This window comes from Peromyscus eremicus, chromosome 12, assembly GCF_949786415.1.
Source record: "Peromyscus eremicus chromosome 12, PerEre_H2_v1, whole genome shotgun sequence".
Classification (NCBI taxonomy): domain Eukaryota; kingdom Metazoa; phylum Chordata; class Mammalia; order Rodentia; family Cricetidae; genus Peromyscus; species Peromyscus eremicus.
The window spans coordinates 72677872-72701499 of NC_081428.1; the positions used below are offsets into that span (position 1 = coordinate 72677872).

Sequence of the window (23628 nt, forward strand, 5' to 3'; positions counted from 1 at the left end):
CCAAAGCAAGCAAGCAAGCAAACAAACCAAAACCAAACCAAACCAAACAAACAAACACCAAACAAACCCCCTCTGCTCCTCCCTCTTTCCTGCCTGTCCAACACCTCATCATTTGTCCTGGTGCCATTGGGAACCACGGTGTGTCACACAGTACACCTTTTTGTCCAATCAGCTCTACCAGCAAATGGTCATTGCAACGAGTCACTGGTCTGGTTCAAGGCCTCTGGTTTTTGGTACACCAGCATCACAGGATCCTCACCAGAACTCCTCTCTGATATCCCACAGCTGCCCTGAGTCATGGAGATCCTGAGGGTATTCCAAAGGACCAGTCCCTTCACAAGCTCCAGTAGGTCCTAGGTGGATAGATGCTAGGGTGGGTGAACCCAAGGCCAGGCTGTAGGCCTAGGTGGTAGTTGAGCTGGTCAGTCCAGTCCACTGGGGTCACCTCCTCAGGCGAGGGGCAGAACCAGCTCCCCTATGCCCATGCCATCAGGGTCAGTTCTCCCTTGCCCATGGTGAAGGGTGGGGTCACCTCTCCCAAGTTGGGGGGCGGGAGGTGGGGGAGAGGCAGCTTTCCCATGAGGGTTGTGGCCAGCTCAGCATGATCCTCTGATTTCATCAGGCGTGGTTCCTATGGCCCCCTGAGGCGACCAGGGCTACAGATATCAACATAGACCCTAACTGCAATAGGACCACAGACCCAGACATGGCCCTTGGCAGCAGCTTTTAAAGGAGACTCTGCATTCAGCCTGGAGCATATGTGTCCTAAGCCTCGGTTACTTGTCAGGCAGTAGTGGGTAACCAACACACTTTCTGAGTGTTTGCTCACGAATGCCTTCACTCTTGCTTTTCTTGGTCTCCACTGGAGAATGTGGTTCTTTCTCTTGTTGGGAGGGACAAGGTCCCTGGCCCCCGATTCTTCCTGCATGGAGCATGCTGGTCCTTTTGTACATCAGGGGCTGGAGAAGGAGGAGGCAATCATAGGTAAGGTATGTCAGCTGCTTTTCCTGCTGCTGTAACAAAACACCTTAGAAAAGCACCTTAGGGAGGAGGGGCTCATTCCCTTCACAGTGTGAGGGCACGACCTCTCAGGACAGGTAAGCATGGTGGCAGGTGTGTGAGGCAGCCGCTCACATCCTACCCACAGTGAGAAGGCAGAGATGAGCTGGTGCTCAGCTCTCTTTCTCCTTTTTATCCAGCCCAGGGACTGGTGCTACCCATGTACAAGGTGAGTCTTCACTTTTCTGGAATCACCCTCATAGAAGAGGGTTTTCATAGCGATTCTGAATCTGGTTGAATTGGCAGTGAAGATGAGCCATTATAGTGTGGGAACTCTGAGTTCCTACCCATGTTTAGACTGAAATGCTAAATGAACAAGTTAGACACCCCACTGAGCCATCCTGTGGGGAGAAGGAAGGCTGGGGGTGGGGACAGGCTTGATTTTAAACTACAGACATGCCGGGAACTCCAGGATGTTCCCACGATGCTGACTGTACTGGTTAAAAATACCATCAATACCAAAAATTACAAAGTGTGTAACTAATCTTGCTACCTAGAGCCAAGAAAAATAAACTCCAGTCAAACAATGTATGGCCACCAGAGAGGGAGTCCCAGTGCAGGGGAATGTCAGTGGCCCTAGCCAGACTCTGCGTTCGCAGCTCTCCATCAGACCCTGCCCTGAATGGGGCAGCTAGCCTGCTCCTACCTCCTCTTGTGGGAAGCAGGCTGAGCTGTGCCCTGCTTGGTTGCCGCGTGCTTGGGGGTCCCCAGGCTCACCACCTCCAGGGTTTTGATTACTCCAGCCCCACCAGTCCCTGGACTCCAATTCATACTGATTGTTTCTATTCTCAGCTGGACCCTGGCTGGGGCAGGAATGGCCATCAACACCTTTGTGTCTTTGGAGCCTGTACCCAAAGAAGGCAAACGTGTTAGGAAAGCCCAGCTTATCACAGAAGGGGCCAGGTGCTTTTGGCCACAGGCAAGGAAGCCAATGGTGCCAGGAGGCAAGAGCACCTGCCAGCTGGTGAGCCTCTTCCTTGGTTTAGTTAACTCTAACTTGTTTAGTAAAGGTTTGCTAGTGATGGCCTTATGTGGCAGGGCAGGTCTGTAATCCCAGCCTTGGGAGGGGTAGCCTGTGGCAGGGAAAGCAGAGCAAGTTCCCCTGCTTCCAGGCTAGCCTGGGCTACAGAGTGGGATCCTGTCTCAAAACTTTTTTTTTTTTTTTTTTTTTTTTTTTTTTTTTTTTTTGCTAATGGGGAAATAAGACATAAAACATAGCCAGGCAGTGGTGGTGCACATCTTTAATCCCAGCACTCGGGAGGCAGAGGCAGGTGGATCTTTGTGAGTTCAAGACCAGCCTGGTCTACAAGAGTAAGTTCCAGGACAGTCAGGGCTACACAGAGAAACCCTGTCTCGAAAAACAAACAAACAAACAAGCAAACTGTTGGACCCCAAAGGTTTAGGGTCTCAAGTGGGTGCCCCAAGAACCCAGACTCCAGTCCAGTTGATGCAACAGCACGAGGTGTTTATTGAAGAAGTGACTGTACAGACGGGCAAACTCTGCTCCTAAGAGCAAGAGTCGCATCTTACTGTAGACACATGGGTGCTTTTAAAGGAAAAACCCACAAAAGCCATAAGATTACAATTCCCATACAATTTTGTTTCGATTGAATTATGTTTATGTTATGATCTTATGTTCATAAGATCATGATCTAGTTACAGAGTAATCACAGAGGGGGTACAGTTACGTCAACAGGTACATTCTTCCTGAAACATCAAGGGGGGGGGGTATCAGGGCGGGAGTGGAGTTTACACAAAGGTCACAGTGGTCCTTCCTGGAACACTTGCAAATATCCCAATCACAGTTGAACACATCTCTTAACAGAAACCTTTTTACATTGTTACATTGTTGCAGGGGTGATTGAGTGGTGGCTGAGTCAGGTGGCCCTTGGAACTAGTTTTCTTTTTAGTTCCTTATTCTCCTGGGGCTTGGGGGGTGTAAGCCTGAAGGGTTAGGGTCTTTCACAAACAAACAAACAAAGACATAAAACACTTTTAAAATAAAGTAAGGGGAGATGAAGAGATGGCTCAGTGGTTAAGATCACTTGATGTTCTTGCAGAGAACCTGAGTTCAGTCCCCAGCACCCACATGGTGGTTCATAACCATCTGTAACTCCAGTTCTAAGGGATCTGATGCCTTCTTCTGTCCTATCAGGCACCAGGCACACATGTGGTGCACATGAACACATGCAGACAAAACATTCATACACATAAAATATATAAATAAAAAACTAATTTTTTGGCTGGGGTATGAAATATTGAGTCTAATCATGTTGAAAAAAGAATAATCTTGGTGTTAAGCAAAGAAATACATGAATGAATGGAAAGTTGTTTCTTGCAAAAAGGGAGTGTCGGAATGCACACTGGGTTAGTGAGCAGCGCACTTGGCTGAAATGGCCTCTGCCCTTTATTGCCGCACTGGTGAGGACCGCATCTCAGCCTGTGGCAGTTGCATCTCATCTGATGCTGCTGGCTAACCAGCACAAAGCAGAAGAGGAGGGTCAGGAAATGCAAGCCCTTGCTGGGCTGGGCTGGTCACCTTTTGTAGAACTATGCGTTTTCATGACTCTGTGCTCCGCTCAGACCCACCCACCCCTTAGTTCTCCCTGACTCTGGCCGGCCCCCAATAGTCCTTCCAATTTCATGTCATAGAGATGTGTACACTTAAAACATGGCAGCTACATTCAGTGTGGCACTATTTACAACAGCCAAGCTGTGGAATCAGCTTTGGTATCTCTCCTCAGATGAATGGGTGAAGGTGGCACTCATCAACTGAGTTTAATTCATCCACAAAGAATGAAACAGCATCATTTGCAGAAAAATGAGAGCACCATGTTAAGTGACGTAAGCCAGGCTGAGGAAGATAAACGTAGCTCATGTTTTCTCTTACACAGAAACTCCAGGTCTGGGGGTGGGGAGGGGGGCTGTGAGCCCATCCTTCATGTAGAAATGTGGAAGCTCAGGGAACCCCATCGTCATCCACTGGGCAGGTGTACAGCTCTCACAGGTGAGCAGGAACTGATCCAGGCTGCGTCCTGATGCCTTCAGACTGTGCCCACCACGCTCAGAGACCTCACCAGCCCCCCACACGGCCCCCTTGTCCTCCAGAGGCTGCATCAGAGTTGTCTATGTGTTGGGATCTCTTCCCAGCAAGCCCCAAACTGCCCAGCTTCTGAAGGAGCTTCTGGAGAGAGCATATGCAGGCAGCTTCCTGTGCTGCTGCTGGAGAGAAAGCATCTGTGTGACCCCAGGTGCTCCAGAAAGGCCAGCAAGCTAACCTGACAGGTTGCTCATCCGCAGCTCCAGGGCCACAGGTAGAGGAGGTCAGGCATGCCTTCTCTGCTGGGTGAACTGGTGATGTTTGCCCCTCCCCAGCTCAGTAGACCAGACCTACCCCTCCGAGCCTTGCATTTGTTTTTATATTTATTTATTTGTTGAGAGGGGGTTCATTAGTTTTGGGGACCGAGTCTCATGTTTCCCAGGCTGACTTCAAACTGGCTGTATAGCTGAGGCTGGACTTCAACTCCTGATTCTCTTTCCTCCTCTTCTCAAGTACTAGTAAAACAGGCACAAGGCGCTGCCGGCCTATCTTCGCTCCCTCCTCCCTCCCTGCATCTCCCCCCACCCCCTTCTCCACACTCCCTTCACCTCTTTCTCTAACAGGGTTTCCCTATGCAGCTCAGGATGGCCTCCGGAATCCTGAGGTACATTTTCATTTCAAAGAAACACTTATTATAATTTTAGCATAAAATGCCTTCTTTATAGAAAATTTTAAGACTCAAAGTAAGACCTAAGGAATAAAAGGCCAGTCGCTAGTCTCTAGACCCATAACTGACTTGGGGAGTGCCTATCCTGTAGCAGGCTGCACAGACTGACAACCCTGTCCCCAGGGCCCGGCCTGACCTCAATACGCAAATAAGTCATCGCTACAGCAGGGCGGAGCGTGGGACCCGGGCGGCGCCGGGAGAGGGGGAGGGTGGACTAGGTCTCCAAACGCCCCAGTGCCCCGGGCGGGTGGTGAGGTTTGCGGGAGGGCGGGGGAGGGGTGCCTGTCCTGCGCTGCTCCGTGAGGTCTGCAGCGGGGCCCCAGGCCTCAGTCCGCACAGCTGGGGTCAGCCGCTCCTGGACCGCGGGGACCCGGGACCACGGGGACCCCACCTTCCCAGCGCTGGCCTGCACCCGCCTCCGACAAACCAGAACCCCGTGGTCTGGGCACCGAGAGAAGGGTGGAAGGATGGGCAAGAATAGGGAGAGGGAAAGAGGAAAGGAGGGGTGGGAAGAAGGATGGGTGGGGAGCCGGAGAGAAAAGCACAGGAGGAAGCGCAGGGAGAGACTGTGTTTACTTCCAAGTGCAGGCGGCCTTCATTCCAGGGCTTCCACTCAGCCCCGACCTCAGCCCCAGGCAGCCTGCATGGCAGGGCGGCCGAGTGATTTTGTCAGTTCCCGCAGACAGGTGGCCTCCGAGTCCAGAGATCCGGCAGATGGACAGCAAATGCCGTCGCTGGACCACTGTGGGGCTCCGGCTGGACAAAAGCTGCTTGGGTTTCTTGGTGTGGTTTTAGTTGAAGCTGGTCTTAGTCACCCAGAGTGGGTGGGGCTGAGCCTCATGGATCCACTCCTAAGGACACGGCTCTGCTCCAGCAGAGTGGTCGTGGGGAGAAGGGAGGGGGGGGGCGGGGGGGGCGGGGGGGCCGGGGGGGGGACGACACACCTCTGGTGATGTGCAGACACAGGACACAGTCGACGGAAACAGACACACAGACAGACACATCGACAGACACAGGACACACTCAGACACACACACATGAACATACACACACACACAACACACACACACACATAAACACACACAGAGACAGACACAGGACTCACTCAGATATACACACACACATGAACGTACACACAGACACACAACACACACACACATAAACACACACAGAGACACACAGACAGACACAGGACTCACTTAGAGACACACACACACATGAACATACACACAGACACACACACACATGAACATACATACAGACACATAGACACACACATAAACACACATAGACACAGGACACACTCAAAGAGACACACACAGAAACATAAACAGACACATATAAACACACACAGACACACAGACACAGGCTGACATACATGCAGACACACACAGACATATACACACAAACTGACACAGACATACACAGAGACACAGACACACACAGAGACATGCACATGAACACTCACACAAACACTGACGGACACATACACAAAGACACACAGTCTTACACACACACACACACACACACACACACACACACACACACAGAGTGCCTCAGAGGGATTGCTTACAGAGCTCCCTTAGGTGCCAAGCTCTGAAGCTGCCCAGGTCCGTGACACAAGCAACCAGGTATTTTCAGAGACCTACCCAGTGCTCCCTGGCATGTTAAATCAGAACTCCTGAAACTTCCATTCATGATCCTTTCCTCCTGAGGAGGGTAGGAAATACTAAAGCCTTTACTTTGTGTGTGTAATTAAACCGGTACGTTTATATAAGAGAAGAGAACTGTGTGTATGCAATCAAATTACTGCAGTGTGTAACATGCAGTAGTCTTGAATCTGAGCTGAGCCACGGAGGCGTTTGCTCGTTCTTGGTGCATGTGCACTGCAGTGTTCAGAACAGTCTGCAGTGAGGCGCTGTGAGGCATGACTCATGTACACTGCAGCATTCAGTACACAGTCTGCAGGGAGGCGCTGTGAGGCATGGCACATGTGCACTGCAGCATTCAGTACACAGTCTGCAGCAGGCGCTGAGTCATGGCACACGTACACTGCAGCATTCAGTACACAGTCTGCAGCAGGCGCTGTGAGGCATGGCGCATGTGCACTGCAGCATTCAGTACACAGTCTGCAGCGAGGCGCTGTGAGGCATGGCGCATATACACTGCAGTGTTTGTTTCCTAGTCTGCAGTGAGGCGCTGTGAGGCATGGCGCATGTGCACTGCAGTGTTCAGAACACAGTCTGCAGTGAGGCACTGTGAGGCATGGCGCATGTGCACTGCAGTGTTCAGAACACAGTCTGCAGCGAGGCACTGTGAGGCATGGCACATGTACACTGCAGTGTTTGTTTCCTAGTCTGCAGTGAGGCGCTGTGAGGCATGGCGCATGTGCACTACAGCGTTCAGTACACAGTCTGCAGCAGGTGCTGTGAGGCATGGCACATGTACACTGCAGCATTCAGTACAGTCTGCAGCGAGGCACTGTGAGTCATGGCGCATGTGCACTACAGCATTCAGTACACAGTCTGCAGCAGGCGCTGTGAGGCATGGCACATGTGCACTGCAGCATTCAGTACAGTCTGCAGCGAGGCGCTAAGGCATGGCGCATGTGCACTGCAGTGTTCAGAACAGTCTGCAGCAGGCGCTGTGAGGCATGACGCATGTGCACTGCAGCGTTGAGTACACAGTCTGCAGGGAGGCATTGTGAGGCACGACGCATGTGCACTGAGGGTTCAGAACACAGTCTGCAGTGCAGTCCCGTGCTGTAACCTGGATGATCACTAATAGAATCATCTTGGATTCATTATGGGTTTGATTTTGAATTACTTTTTGTGTATCAAACATTAAAAAACCTTTTAGCTGTTACCAACATTTTCATGACCCCATATTCAGTTATGGGCCCCATATGTGGTTGCAACCCACAGTGTAAGAGGCTGAGCTTGGGGCAGCAAGAGGGTTCGTGGGTGAGAGCACTTGTTGGCAAGCCCGACAGCCTGCATTGCATGCTGGGAACCCACAGTGGGAGGGAAAAACTGACTCCCAACAGCTGTCTTCTGACTACAGATGCATGCCTTGACATGGTTATGACCACAATCACACACAATGATTGTATACAAACAAAACTCTTAAAGGGGTTGGAGGGATAGCTCAGTGGTTAAGAGCACTTGCTGCTTTTGTAGAGAACCTGGGTTTGGTTCCCAGCACCTACACGGTGGCTCACAACTGCTTGTAACTCCACGGGTACCTGCACAGACATACATACACCCAGGCACACATACACACAAAAGGAGTGAATGAATAAAAATTTTTAGATTTATTTATTATGCATACTGTGTTCTGCCTGCTTGCCAGAAGAGGGCACCAGATCTCATTACAGATGGTTGGGAGCCACCATGTGGTCATTGGGAATTGAACTCCGGACCTCTGGAAGAGCAGTCAGTGCTCTTAACCTCTGAGCCATCTCCCCAGCCTGAATAAATCTTTTAAAAATATTTAAGGAAAGGAAGTTGGTCTTACATTACCTCTAAGCGGCCTCTAGCCAAATGTACTGTTGGGTAGCTGTAATGCCGGGACTTGGAGGGCAGAGGTTAGGCATCCCCGGCTGCATAGTGAGCGTGAGGGCAGACTGGGCTGTATGAGACTGCCTCCAAAAGCCAAAAGAACAAAAACCCACCTCAAGATCACCTGTGTGCAAGTGTGAGTGCAGGTGCGCAGGCCTGTGTGTGGAGGTCAGGGGTCAACGTCAGGTGTCCTTTCTCAGCTGCTGTCCACACTGATTCGTGGTTGTGGTTTGTTTTGAGACAGGGTCTTATGTAGCTCTGGCTGGCCTGGAAATTGCTGTGTAGACCAGGCTGGCCATAGACTCAAAGAGACCACTTGCCTCTGCCTCCTGAGTGCTGGGGTTAAAGTCACGTGCTACCCCACCAGGTGGTTACTTTTGAGACTGTTTCTCACTGATCTGGAGTTCAACAAGTAGGCAAGGCTGGCTGCCATGAGCCCAGGATCCAGTCTCTCTTGCTTTGCTAGCACTGGGATTCCAGGTGTGCCACCACATCTGGCTGTTTCAGATGGTCTTTGAGGATTGAACTGAGGTCCTCATGTTTCCTCAGTAAGCACATACAGACTGAGCATGGCCACAGACCCAGGTGACTTAAGACATTCTTTTCATATGTGCGGATGCCTTTTCCTGCATGTGTGTCTCTGCACCACATGAGCGCCTGATGTATACAGAGACCAGAAGAGAGTCAGATCCCCTGGGACTGGAGTTGTAGACAGTTGTGAGGCACCATGTGGGTGCTGGGAACTCTGCTCTTAACGGCTGAGCCATCTCACCAGCCTAGGAATACAACGTAAGAGCTGTGCACTCAGGGGTCACACTGTGTTTAGGGAACAGTGGTAAGTGCTGTGCACTCAGGGGTCACACTGTGTTCAGGGAGCAGTGGTATGTAGCTAGAGTTTTCCTGCCTGGCCCACAGTCAGGACAAATCTCTCTCACCTGCCAGTCCCAAAGCCGCTCAGACCCAACCAAGTAAACACAGAGATTTATATTGGTTACAAAGTGTATGGCCGTGGCAGGCTTCTTGCTATCTAGTTCTTCTATCTTAAATTAGCCCATTTCTATTAGTCTATAAGTTGACACGTGGCTCATGGCTTACCGGTACCTTACATCTCGCTTGTCATGGCGGCGGCTGGCAGCGTCTCCCACTCAGCCTTCCTGTTCCCAGAATTCTCTTCTTTGCTTGTCCCACCTATACTTCCTGCCTGGCCACTGGCCAATCAGCATTTTATTTATACAGAGCAATATCCACAGCAATGGTAAGAGCTTTGCACTCAGTGGTGGCACTCTGTTTAGGGAGCAGTGGTAAGAACAGGAAGAGCACAGCTGGACAGATGTGAGTGTTCAGCTGCTGAGGGTCAAGCCCAGGACCCAGCACACTCTAAGCCATACTCCAGGCCCTGTTTTTGAGACAGATTTTTGCTGTGTAGCCCAGCCTGCCTCCAGCTCACTATGATCTTCCGGTTTCAGACTCCTAATTTCTGGAAGTATAAGAATTTTATGCAAATCTGGCTACAAATGTTATTTGAAAAAAATAAGCATTTTCCGACATGTGGTTGGTTGAGTTCATGGAGATGAAACTCATCTGTGCAGATCAGACAGTAGAGATGATGGGAGAGAATGTTGTGTGGGACTCCTGTGTACTGTGCACACTGGCTGAATTTGAGCTCATTAACACGCTCTCTACCTCACCTCTGCTTTCCTTTGCCTGAAGTATTTTCCCGCAGGGCGAAGACATGTTTTTGTCTCCAAATAATCACTATTTTATTATTTTATTTTATGTGTATGGCTGTTTCACCTGCATGGATGTCTGTGAATTATGTGCATGCAGTTCTTGAAGAGGCCAGAAGAGGGCATTGGCTCTGCTAGAACTCATGGTCACAGATGGCCATGAGCCACCATGTGGGTGCTGGGAGTTGAACCTGAGTCCTCTGCAAGAGCAAGTGCTCTTAACTGCCGAGGCACCTCTCCAGCCCCTAATCTCTAAACATTTTAAGACACGTGGGAAGGTAAGCACTTTAAAACTAATATATTTACACTATGGCTAAATGATGCCCCTCCTCTTGGGGCATCGCCATTTTTAAGTTTATTCCTAGTTTATTAGGTAGTAGAGGCTCATCTCTGATAGTAAATCTTCAACTATACGGCCCTACTGCTTCCTACAAGATGGACAGTGGAGGGGACACTCTGTCCCACACACTGAGATTCTCTGCAGTGAATCTACTCACAGAAGAACGAGACTGAGTTAATTTTGGAAGTTTATAACATGCCCATGAAAAAACAAGACAACAAACGCTGGTGAGGATGAAGGCAGAAATGATCCTCCTTTACTGACTGTGGGAATCAGTGTGGAGCTTTCTCAAACAAACTAAGAATCAGCTAGATTTGGGCAAGTTATCCCACTTCTGAACATGCGCCCAAAGGAGTCCAAGTGACCCATCACAACTACCTGCACATTGATGATGATTAGCCATGGGGCTAATTACTACTGCCAAGCGCAGAGTCAGCTGAGGTTCCTGTCAGCTGATAACCACATCAGGAACACGTTGAGCATGTTCACAGCAGAGATCTCTTCAATTATAAAGACCTAACTTAACGCTATTTGCAAGAAATGAATGGAACCAGAATCATCATATTAAACAACAAAAAAGCGAAAGCCAGGCTCAGAAAGACAAACACCACATCTTCTATTGTATATGGAACCTACGTGCATATGCAGGACCGTGTGTGTGTGTGTGTGCGTGTGCGTGTGTGTGTGTGTGTGTGTGTGTGTGTGTGTGTGTAACATGGAAATAGTAGAGGAAAAAGAAGGGTTCTAGAGTACGGAGTGCAGGGTCGGGGTAGGAGAGGGAAAGGTTGAAGTGTGTGTGAGACTCTCCACTCTGTAGAGTGAGCATGGGCTGATAACAGAGTTAGAATATCAGCAGCGTGGGCTTTGGCGATGCTGGTCCTTACCAACAAGGAGAGTGACCGGGCACACCCACTGGAGAGGGTGCATCTCCCCCCTTCTTCACCTGCACCCAACGTCTCCAGTCACATCGTTCGATGACTCCCATGGCTCTGCCTTTGCCTGTCTTTTGTTTTAAGATTTTCATGATTTTTTTCTAATGACTTGTAATCCATATTTCAGAAGATTCCCCCTCAAGATTCTGTGTCATGCACTGTAAATAGTGAACTGAGAATGTCTTCATTGCTCCTCCCCAGGCCTGGCCCCTGGCCCCTCAGTGAACTCCTGTTCATCTAGGTCTGCCCTATGCTTAGTCTGATCATTCTAATCTGTGTAAGATTTGGAATCAGGAAGTGGGAGTCTTCCAGCTTCTGGCCACAGCCAACCTACTTCCTGTCTCAGAAATTGGATAATGACACATTGCCTTTTTTTCATTTAGGACAGGGCTGTTCAGGGTCATCCATGTTGTGTGAGTTGGGACCTTGTTCCTTTTATTGACCATGTGATTGTTGTGGGATATTTGTACACTGTGTGAAGATGTGTCACTGTGATTGGTATAATAAGAAGCTGAATGGCCAATAGCTAGGCAGGAGGTATAGCCAGGACTTCCTGGCAGAGAACTGGGAAGAAGAAAGGCGGAGTCACCAGCAGAGGAAGCAGGATGGGCAGTATGGATGCTGTAACAAGCCTTGTGGAAGAATGTAGATTAAAAATATGGGTTAATTTAAGTTATAAGAGCGAGTTAGGAGCAAGCCTAAGCTAAGGCAGAGCTTTTGTAATTAGTGATAAGTCTCCATGTCATTATTTGCAGACTGGCAGTGCTGATGAAAAAGTACTACTACATATGGCATCTAATGTGGAGGCTCGACTATCCGAACACAGGGCTTGAGAAAGCTAAAAGAAGTTCCGGACAAGGAGCCAGACATGGCTTCCTAGTCCTGCAGTCTCTCAGGCAGGCAGAGGAGTGGTTACCGGCTGCTGCCTGGGGGCTTGAGCCAGCTGCCAGCTCTGAACTGCACTGTGGTCGAACTGGCCCTTTAAGGCTTGGTTCACACAGTCAAAGAATGCTGCAGACACACAGAAAGCCAGATCCAGACACAGAAAACCTCTAAAAAGGTACAGTATGCCTAAAAAAAATGCTTAGGTGCTGAATAAATAAAGAAAAAAAGATATAGACAGTTATATAAATAATAAATAGCTTAAAAAATAATAGTGAAGTGTTTAAAGAGAGAGTAAAGTAACATTAAAAATAAGCCACGTAAGGGTGGGAAATATTATAACACAGGGAGTTTGGACCTTATATGGTGCTTTGTAATTCTGAATTCTTTGGATGCTAATGAACAGAGAACAGCAGCTACTGAGAGGAACTGGAATGTGGAAGGACTGCTGAATTAAACCAGCTTATATACTTTAGGGGTGTCTTGGCTTCAGAATGGAAGTTGGGAAATGTGTTGCATTGGGGGAGAGGTTGTGCTTTTTTTCTACAGGAAACAAAGGCTACAGATTCCTTCAAAATAAATAAAGATCAGATTTGGTTGGGGGAGACCTCCTGAGGATCTTGGCTACAGACATGATGGAGGAAGCCAGGAAAGACTACAAGACAGGTAACGTGTGTGCTGATCCCTCTGCATGGGAACAACTCTGAGACGGGATGAGCCATGATAAATCTTGTTGGCTGCAGGGTCCTCATGACTTATTATTACATGCCATCCTTTCATATGGCTGGATGGGGATTTATATTACAGTTTGGTTATGCAGTCCAAACAGACTTTAAAGTTGACAGATGACTTTTACCTGCTCAAACATAGAGCAGAAAAATCATCTTTAGCTGATTTGCACACAACACACATTCCATACTTGTGTTAATACAGATATGTATGTTACCTTTAAAAGTCTGTGTGTTTTCAGAACAAAAGGACCAGACACCAATGAAGACAAGTAGCCCAGGTGATCCAGCCTCTCAGAATGCCTCTGTTGCAGTTTCCTCAAAATTCTGCATCCAGAACAGCTTTAAAGCTGCTAGCTGAGATGATCCAGCCTCAAAGACTACCCAGCCAGGACTTTAGATAAGCTTTACACTTTCCCATCCCACAGAGACTTAACAAAAAATAATACAGCTAGCTCTCCCAAGACTTGACCATCATTTCAATTTTTTCAGAGTCCCCTAAAGATGTCATCACCCCCAGACAATAGGAAGCAGTCTAGAGAACACAGTGCCTGGGTGGTTTCTCGTTGCTCAGTGGATGTTCATCATTGCTTGGGGGGTGGTTGCAAATTGTTACTGGTCATGGTAAGGGAGATTAGATTCAGGGATCTTTTTCAAAAAGATAAAAAATAGGGGATATAGAAATGATAGGATAAGTGGGGCGGTGGTGGCGCACGCCTTTAATCCCAGCACTGGGGGAGGGGCAGAGGTAGGCGGATCTCTGTAAGTTCAAGGCCAGCCTGGACTACAGAGTGAGTTCCAGGAAAGGCGCAAAGCTACACAGAGAAACCCTGTCTTGAAACCCCCCCCCCCAAAAAATGATAGGATAAAAGGGTGGATTATTGAATATTGAATCTACTTTTAAACTAAAAACAACTATTAATCTCAAATATTTTAAGTTGGTATGGATTTTTGTATATTGATACAAATTTAAGGTTATTTTTGTTTTAACATACTGTATATATATGTTTCTACTCTTGACTTTTTTTTTTTTTGGTTTTTTTCGAGACAGGGTTTCTCTGTATAATAGTCCTGGCTGTCCTGGAACTCACTTTGTGTAGACCAGGCTGGCCTTGAACTCACTGAGATCCACCTGCCTCTGCCTCCCAAGTGCTGGGATTAAAGACATGCACCACCACTGCCTGGCGTTTCTACTCTTGTTTAAAGTATTGTACCTGTGCAGCTCATTTTAAAATGTAATGTATAATTCTAGTTCTAAAATGTAATGTAAAGTTCTAATTATCCTAAATAAACTGTTCAGGGTAATTAAAAAATGTAGGTAGGTAGTTAGTCATCTATAACAATAAAACTTGTCGTCATGTAGTTATGTTTTCAAGGTTAAATAGATATATTTTAGATAGATAGGTGGTCTTCAAATACTTCTGAGGTGTACAGAATTTGTCATTTAAGATGTTTTAATAACATAAGGCTTTTCCTGACAGTGAGACATGTTTGCTCCTGGCAGCACCAATTTACTTCAAAAAAGGATGATGGGCATCAAAGAACTTCTATATGGAGTTTGCTTTCAATGTGGCAAAGTTAGCCACTGGGCAAGAAATTGTCCTTGCCTCAACTGCTGACTGTAGCTGAAAGTTTTCCTGTGTCCACCCGGCTCCCGTGTCCTCGTGGTCCCGCAGCCGCTCAGACCCAAATGAACACACAGAGGCTTATATTAATTATGAACTGTATGGCCTATTGGCTCAGGCTCCTCGATAGCTAGATCTTACATCTTTAATTAACCCATTTCTATAAATCTGTACTTTGCCACGTGGCTCCTGGCTTACTGATATCTTTACATCTTGCTTCTCATGGCGGCAGCTGTCAGCCTCTCCTCTGCTCTGCCTTTCTCCTTCCTCCTCTCTAGTTAGAATGTCCCGCCTAACTCTATTCTGCCTCACCATTGGCCAAACAGCTTTATTTATCAATCAATCAGAGCAACATATTTTCACAGCATACAAAAAGACATTCCCTCATCATGTGACAATATGTTGTCCAAATTGGATGAGCAGGACACAAAAGAAAAAGCGACTGCCGAACTTTGGCAAGACAAGGTAGGACAGTCCTTCAAAGTTCATGCTTCACAGAAAAGTCTATCAGATATTCTAGGCCTGTAGGCTAAAGACAGATGCACCAATGTTGCCGAGGAACCTTGGGTGACTGTCTAGACAGCCAGGTGTCTCTGTCATTTCTATAGTTTTGGAAGTTGTTTGCCATGCACTTCCTGTTTACTCAGGCTGCATGACTTTTCCTTCCATGTGGCCATGACATGCATGTGTGGAGCTCCAAATGTAAGAACCTCCATTGGACCACCAGCTCACAAACAATGACACAGAGACTTATTAGTTATGAAAGCTTGGCCTTAGTTTAGGACATTTCCCAGCTAGCTCTTATAATTTAAATTAACCTGTTTCTATTAATCTATATTCTGCCGTGTGGCTCCTCACCTTTCCTCCGTTCTGTATGTCTGACCTATTCAGTGTCTGGCTGGTGTCTCTGCCTCTCTTCTTCCCAGAGTCCTCTCTCTCCTCGGAAGTCCTGGCTATCCTCTCCTGCCTAGCTATTGGCCATTCAGCTCTTTATTAAACTAATCAGAAGGTGCCTTGGCAGAGACACATCTTCACAGTGCACAAAAAAATTATCCCACAACCCCAAGTTGTTACTCACTGCTGAGGAGATCCAGTGAGCACATGCTCTGAGCCTGGAAATCAGGGTGGAAATGCACAAGAACTGTCTTTGGGGTGATGGTATGCTCAGGAATTGACTTGAGTGGATGACCCATTTGCACATTTTAGATTAAACAAGTCAGACTTCAGGAAAACCACCTTAAAAAGTAACTTGTGGGGCTGCAAAATGGCTCACTGGTGAAATACTTGCCATGTAAGCAGGAAGGCCTGTGTCTGTACAGTGCAGTCCCAGAGCTGGGGGAGGAGAGATATGGGGTCCCTGGGACTCACTGGATAATCAGTCCAGCTGGATCTACAAGCTCCAGGTTCACTGAGAGGCCCTGTCTCAGTAACTAGAGAACAATTGAGGTTGTCCTCTGGTTCCTGTAAAACACACACACACACACACACACACACACACACACACACACACACACACTAAATATTAAGAAGCACCTTTTGTTAGCCCCAGCTGAGGTCTCAGCTCCGGGCATCTCACCCTGGGGTGAACATCCCAGGAGGAAGAGGCCACCAGACACAGGCAATGCCACACTCTCTCTTGCCCTGCATGCTGCCTGGTGAGTTTGCTGACTTTGGCCAGCTGAGTGCCCCACACTCTCTGTTCTAGGCCAAGTTCAAGGTTCTCCTTGTCATGTCTGCTCACCCAGTGTGGCATTTGTTCTCATGGGCTTGGGTCTCCTCACCTTAAGCTCTTCAAGAACAAAGGCTGCTGGAGTCCCACCCAGTCACCCTGCTGCAACTTCATCTCCCAGTGCAAAGTAGGAAAGGGCCCAGCAGTGCTACAGGCCACAGGAATATATTACGAGAACTCAGCTGGTTATGGCAAAGCTACTACCTGAAGGGATCAAGGAATTCCTTCAGAGGAAGCCAAATTCCAAGGAGTTTTTGGTGTTATTTGGCTTGTTATATATTAGCTGTCTTCTGTTATGAAAATCATGTGTGCTTTCATAGTTTTCCCATTGATTTTTCCCTAAGAAGTGCTAACAGTGTGGACTGATCACTCTCTGGACATACAGCCTCAGGAAAGGCTTCCTTCCCACCAGCCCATTCGTTTCTCCCCTTTCAGCACTGGAATCAGATATCTCCCTTAGCCACATTCAAGGACTAACAGAAATAACAATCCAGACCACCACATGCTAGTCTCCTGATTTAAGGTAAATTCCACAAGGAGACACCGCCTAGGTCAGGTGGACCTTAATTAATAGCTTTGTACAATTTAGCTCGGACCCTCCTTTCTTACAGCCTTACTAACTTTATAGACCCCTAACTTCTTACTAACCACTCCTAGGAATATAGACTGAGCATATAAATTTCCTTTTTGATATACTTACTGATATTAGCTCTCAGCTGACCTCCTCCCTTAACTGCTCCATTTTCAGGTTGTAAAAGAAAGCCTGACACTCACTACTTGAGGAACTCTTACCTGCCTTTATGACCTTGCAGGAATTCAGGCCTGGTGACTGGCTGGAGGGGAGGATTGTAACTGTTTGGGTATATAACTGTAAAGCTAGAGACTGAAGAAAGATTTAAAGTGAAGGAATTAAAGTGAATGGACTAAAGAGCTCAGTGTGCTGAGATTCTATTTTCCTGAAAGTAGTCCTCACCATTCATAGTTTCTCTCCTGAGCCCCTGGGGTGTATAATATTAAGGCTGGTCCCTCTAATATCATACAGGACAGCAGACCTGGGAGGCAGTTCCTGGGAGGCAGTTCCAAGGACGCTGGAGAGCTTGTCACTAGAATGAATGGAGTACTGTAAAATGGAAACTGCATTTTAGCTCTTGCAGAACACACAGGCAGGGGTTGTGGGCTGACTAGGGCTATGGATGCCAGGGTCTGCTCTGTGAGGGAGTCCCAATGCCCTGGTGCATCTGGGTCCCTTGTGAGCTTCTGCCTTTCACTTGTGAATTGGCAAGTTCTCATGACACTTGTTCTTCAACCAGAAATGCTCCCTGTCAGCCTTTGCCCTCACTCTTTCTAACTGTATCTGCAGGAAAGTCGTCCAAACAGAGAACGAAGGGACAGATTAGCCTCTTCTTGGGATCCTTGGATCTGGGTATGGTGCTTGGAACTGCAGCAGCTCTTTTGTGATAAGAAGGAAACCACCTGAAGGTGAATGACAGAGCAAAGAACAACGTCTGGACCCTTGGCACTGCCAAGGATCTGAGGAACCGGGGGCCTGTTGTGGGATATTTATACACTGTGTGAAGGTGTGTTGCCGTGATTGGTTTAATAAAGAGCTGAATGGCCAATAGCTAGGCAGGAGGCTAGGCAGGACTTCCAAGCAGAGAGAGGAAGTAGGAGATAATCAAGGCACAGGGGAGATGCCAATGAGACATGGAGGGAGTCAGACATACAGAATGAAAGAAAGGTAAAAAGCCATGTGGTAAAATGTAGATTAATAGAAATGGGTTAATTTAAGTTGTAAGAACTAGTTAGGAACAAGCCTAAGCTATAGGCCAAGCTTTCATAATTAATAATACGTCTCTGTGTCATTATTTAGGAGCCGTCTGGTGAGACAGAAAAAGACTCACTACTGGAGCCTCCTTCTATCTTGGACTTCCTGTTATGTGAGATGTGAAAAATAGTTAGAAAGACGATAGAAAGGTGGCTACAGGTGGGAACCTGAGGATGTCCTGGAAGCCCTTATGTCTTGCTCTCTGGGAGCCAGGGACCTTGGAGGCTGCTCTGTTCCAGGCTGATAACAAGGAGGAGCCAGACAGAGGTGTCTATGGTGGGCAGCTGTTGCTTGTTGATGAGATGCAGGGTCACAGGTCACACAGAGTGTAGACAGGGAAAGGCCCAGAGCTCTGGGGAGGTGGGGGGCAGGGTTGGGATGTGATCCTGTGTGGACAGAGGGTTGAGTAGGGTCATGGTTGAGGACCCTTTCTGAGGCGGAGAGACCTGAGTCACCCTGTGGGTGAGAGGGTGACCTCAGCTGCCAGGACACGGGGACAGAGTGAGGGTATGGGGTGAGACTGTCCCCTGAAGCATTGGAAGGGACCGGCACAGCCAGATGGCCCGGGCAGAGGAAGGAGAGGAAGCTTGGCTGTCTTCCCTCTGACGGATTCCCTGCCTATGGGCCTTTAAAGCTCCCACTTCTGAGGGGCCCGGGCCATTTTCTCTTCAGGTTGGATAGTAAGTTACGCTGCCGGACAGGCCATGGAGCACCTGCTTATGAGACAAGACAGAAGACCAGTTCTCAAAGTGTTTGCTTGGAAACAGAGTCTCTCTTTGTAACTCAGACTGGCCTTGAATTTGTGATCCAGAATGCTGGCATCACCGAACCTACAGAACAGGGTTCTTTTCAATTAACTTCTTAAAACTGTGTCAAATAAGCAGCATAGCTGTACAGCTTCACCTGCGTGAAGTGAACATTTCAGTGGTGACTCACCAGCCTCCACCTCTAGGCCTTTGTCCAGTGTGGCGCTCAGACTGCACATCGTCCTCTTGATGACTGGCGTTTGCCCACTTCAGGGAGCTCAGAAAGTGGAATCATACAGTGTTCATTTTCTGTGGCCGGATCACTTCATTACACACACTGTCCTCAAGACACATCTATGACATTACAGGTGCCCCCCCCCCCCGTGTGTGTGTGTGTGTGTGTGTGTGTGTGTGTGTGAACACACACCTCTGACTGTGCATGTGGAGAACCAAGGTTGACTTGATGTCCTCTGTTACGCTCTATCTTTTTTTTTTCTCTGTGTAGCTTTGCGCCTTTCCTGGAACTCGCTTTGGAAACCAGGCTGGCCTCGAACTCACAGAGATCCACCTGGCTCTGCCTCCCGAGTGCTGGGATTAAAGGCGTGCGCCACCACCGCCCGGCCCCCTCAAACCTTTTATCTCAGGGTTTACATCTTAAACCAGAAAAAAACCCAATACTGGTAGGCAGGACCACAATATTTTACACAAATCTATTTGGTTGTACTACTATAACTATAACAACTGGGTTCAAGATAAGGTCAGTCCTTTATTCAGATTATTGATTGCCCTGGTCTATGGATTCCAAGAAATGACCAATGAAGACATTTACAGAGCATCTGAAATTGATTACCTAATTCTACACTGTTAGTATCAACTACTGTTGAAATAAGAAAGCTCTCGGGGTTGGAGATTTAGCTCAGTGGTAGAGCGCTTACCTAGCAAGCGCAAGGCCCTGGGTTCGGTCCTCAGCTCCAGAAAAAAAAAAAAAAAAAAAAAAAGCTCTCCACCACTTTCCTGCCTCTCTCTTTCTGCACTGTAACTCCACCAGCTTCAAAGTTGGTCTATGAACTTAATTCTTTCTTTTATTTTTTTCCCTATCATCAGCTTGATACAGTACAAATTCTTATCCTAATAGTGAAATGTTTCACTAAAGCTTGCCCAGTGATTGAGTAAAACAAAACCTTATTATAAGCCACAGTCATCCTAGGGTCCCCCCTGCTATGTAGCCTCCCTGGTCCTGTGGGTTGCAGTCTGATTGTTTTTTGTTTTATATCTGGTATCCACTTATGAGTGAGTACATACCATGTTTGTCCTTCTGGGTTTGGGTTACCTCACTCAGGAATGCTGTATCTTATTATTTGAGACAGGGTCCCTCATCCTGGAATTCTTGTTTTGGCTAGTCTGGCTGGCCAAGAAGCCTGGACTCTTCCTAGCTCTGTCCTTCTCCCCAGCACTGTGGAGGCAGGCCCATGCTGCCACACCAGGCTTTTGAATGCGAGCTGGGATCCGAACTCAGGGTCCAGAACCTCATGGTTCTGCACTTTACTGCTAAACTGTCTCCCCCGTTCCTCGGTTTCCTTTTTCACGAGTGGCCTAGTGCTTCTGGCATTTGCTGTGCCGCCCAGACGGGCCTTGAACTCTTGGCTCTCCTCTCGCCTCCGCCTCCCAAGTGCTAAGATTGCAGTGTGTGCTGCCAGACCCACAATTCCCATCCCACAGGGCATGGGGCTCCGTGTGCTGGTTGGAATCATTGGCCTGACACGGACTAGAGTCATCGGGAAGAGGGAATTTCAACAAGGAATTGCCTCCACCAGGCATGTCTGCAAGGTGTTTCCTTGGTTGTTGTGCGGTAGTGTTGTACCCATGTCACCAAATCCCCAGAGACCACCAAGGAGCCGGTTTCCGATGGAAGCACCCCAGGGTCTTTTTATTGTCGTATTTGAACCTGGACCGCCACACAGCGGATGGCAGGAAATGAACAGTGATGGTGGGCTCAGTGGTAGGAGAGTTTTTAAAGAAGAAAACACAAGCTGGGAATTGCATGCCTTGGTGCTTTAGGATTGGGTGAAAGGGATATAGGGCAAGGTGATTTTTTGAAACTAGTGGTCTAGATTTTCAGTGCGAAACCACATTTGAAACGTATTGGGTTAGATTTTTGGCTCAAAACTACAACCTGCTGACAGGATATCTGCAAGGGCCATAAACTGCCAACAGGATGTCTGCAGGAGCATCTGGATTCTGTTAAACTTTGCTGCCCTGTTTCTTAATTGGCTGCTTCTAGGGTATCTGTTGGAGTTGTCATGACACATTCCCGAGGTTCTTCCTGGACCTGAGTATGGTCCCTGGTCACCAGGTAGTCTAAGATGGTGGCCCTTCCCTAAGATGGAGTCTGCAAAGTCAAGTCTGGGCCTTCATATTGGCTTCACAGTAGGCGGTCCTGTCTGATAAGAAGCGAGCTGAGCAAGCCACTGAGCCAAGTGAGCTCTGCTGCGGTTCCTGTCCTGAGTTCCTGTCCTGACTTCTCTTCATGAAGGACTATAAGCTGACATAAACCCTTTCACCCCCAAGTTGCCTTTGTTTGTGGTGTTTTCCACAGCAACAGGAAGCAGACTAGCTGACCCACACCCTTACCAGCTCTTGGAGTTGGGATTATTTTTGGAGACAGGTTCTTGCTATACACGTCACGAAGGGCTCTACCAGGCCCTAACATGGCAAACACGGCACCAGCAGGTTTTGCCTTTTACCTTCTCCCCCTTGCTAAAAGCCATTAGATTACATTCCTAAAGCTGGCCACCAAGGTCTACACCCTTATTTGGCCACTTCCTCCCCCCCCCCCCCAGGCTGACAACCAAGGTCCAGCTATCAAAGTATTGAAGTCCAACAATCAAAAGTCCCCCTTTGGCTCACCTAATTAATCTGTCCAATCAAAATTAAACACCTCATCCAAACCAGGTCTCCCTTTTTCCCTTAATAAACTGACATTTGCTTATGGGCCTCATCTGTCCCCTCTCTCCAGAGGTAGTCCTTTGTCTCTCAGCGGAAGGTATCCCTTCCCCCTCTCCCTTGACCCTTTCTCCCCCTTCCCTTGTCTCTTATACCCTCTCTTTGTCCCTCTGGGGCAAACAAGTCTCCTTTGTGCTGAGAACTTGGTATTGGTGTATCCTGTGCCCACTCCAGTCCTTTCGCATCAGGCTGGTCTCACACTGGAAATCCTCCTGCCTCAGATGGAATTACAGGTATGCCACCATGCCCACTGGGATTCTTTTTATCTGGGAGAAGAAGGGTAAGAGAGGCATCTTTTAAACTGGGATTCAAAGCTAGTGGAGCTGGCCAAGAAGTGAAAATGCTGGACACTGCTGGTCTGCACTGGTGACTGGCACACTGGTCTGCACTGGTGACTGGCATGCTCGTCTGCACTGGTGACTGGCATGCTCGTCTGCACTGATGACTGGCACACTGGTCTGCACTGGTAACTGGCATGCTCATCTGCACTGGTGACTGGCATACTGGTCTGTACTGGTAACAGGCACACTGGTCTGCACTGGTAACTGGCACATTGGTCTGCACTGGTAACTGGCACACTGGTCTGCACTGGTGACTGGCACACTGGTCTGCACTGGTAACAGGCACTGCTGGTCTGCACTGGTGACCGGCACACTGGTCTGCACTGGTAACCGGCACGCTGGTCTGCACTGGTGACTGGCACGCTGGTCTGCACTGGTGACTGGCACGCTGGTCTGCACTGGTGACTGGCACGCTGGTCTGCACTGGTGACTGGCACGCTGGTCTGCACTGGTGACTGGCACGCTGGTCTGCACTGGTGACTGGCACTGCTGGTCTGCACTGGTGACCGGCACTGCTGGTCTGCACTGGTGACTGGCACACTGGTCTGCACTGGTGACTGGCATGCTCGTCTGCACTGGTGACTGGCACACTGGTCTGCACTGGTGACTGGCATGCTCATCTGCACTGGTGACTGGCATACTGGTCTGTACTGGTAACAGGCACACTGGTCTGCACTGGTAACTGGCACATTGGTCTGCACTGGTAACTGGCACACTGGTCTGCACTGGTGACTGGCACACTGGTCTGCACTGGTAACAGGCACTGCTGGTCTGCACTGGTGACCGGCACTGCTGGTCTGCACTGGTGACTGGCATGCTGGTCTGCACTGGTGACTGGCACGCTGGTCTGCACTGGTGACTGGCACGCTGGTCTGCACTGGTGACTGGCACGCTGGTCTGCACTGGTGACTGGCACGCTGGTCTGCACTGGTGACTGGCACGCTGGTCTGCACTGGTGACCGGCACTGCTGGTCTGCACTGGTGACCGGCACTGCTGGTCTGCACTGGTGACTGGCACTGCTGGTCTGCACTGGTGACTGGCATGGTCTGCACTGGTGACTGGCACACTGGTCTGCACTGGTGACTGGCACACTGGTCTGCACTGGTGACTGGCACGCTGGTCTGCACTGGTGACTGGCACACTGGTCTGCACTGGTGACTGGCACCATGTTTGTCTCTTCATCCCACTTAAGTTCTGGGTAGAGCTAGGTAGCAGGCCAGTCCCTGGGCTCCATCACCAACACTGCAAGAAAAGAAGAGCTTCCCCCCCGTTATTTCTAGTTTATATTAATCTCTAAGATGAATTTTAAATTATTATAATTATTCTCTAAATTCTTTCAACTCATTTTGGATTGTTAAAAACT

The 23628-nt window shown here is 48.5% G+C and overlaps 1 protein-coding gene across 1 annotated transcript; it reads right to left on the reverse strand.

Annotated features, from left to right (window-relative positions):
• Nucleotides 1-22402: 22402 nt before the first annotated feature.
• LOC131922269 (keratin-associated protein 10-9-like) lies at nucleotides 22403-23308 on the reverse strand. The gene has a single exon (XM_059277034.1). The coding sequence runs from the start codon at nucleotides 23306-23308 to the stop codon at nucleotides 22403-22405; it is 906 nt and encodes a 301-aa protein (XP_059133017.1).
• Nucleotides 23309-23628: the final 320 nt, after the last annotated feature.

Bases quoted from the DNA above. Each gene is read 5' to 3' on its own strand.
- LOC131922269 (XM_059277034.1), bottom strand. From the start codon at position 23,308: ATGCCAGTCACCAGTGCAGACCAGCAGTGCCAGTCACCAGTGCAGACC.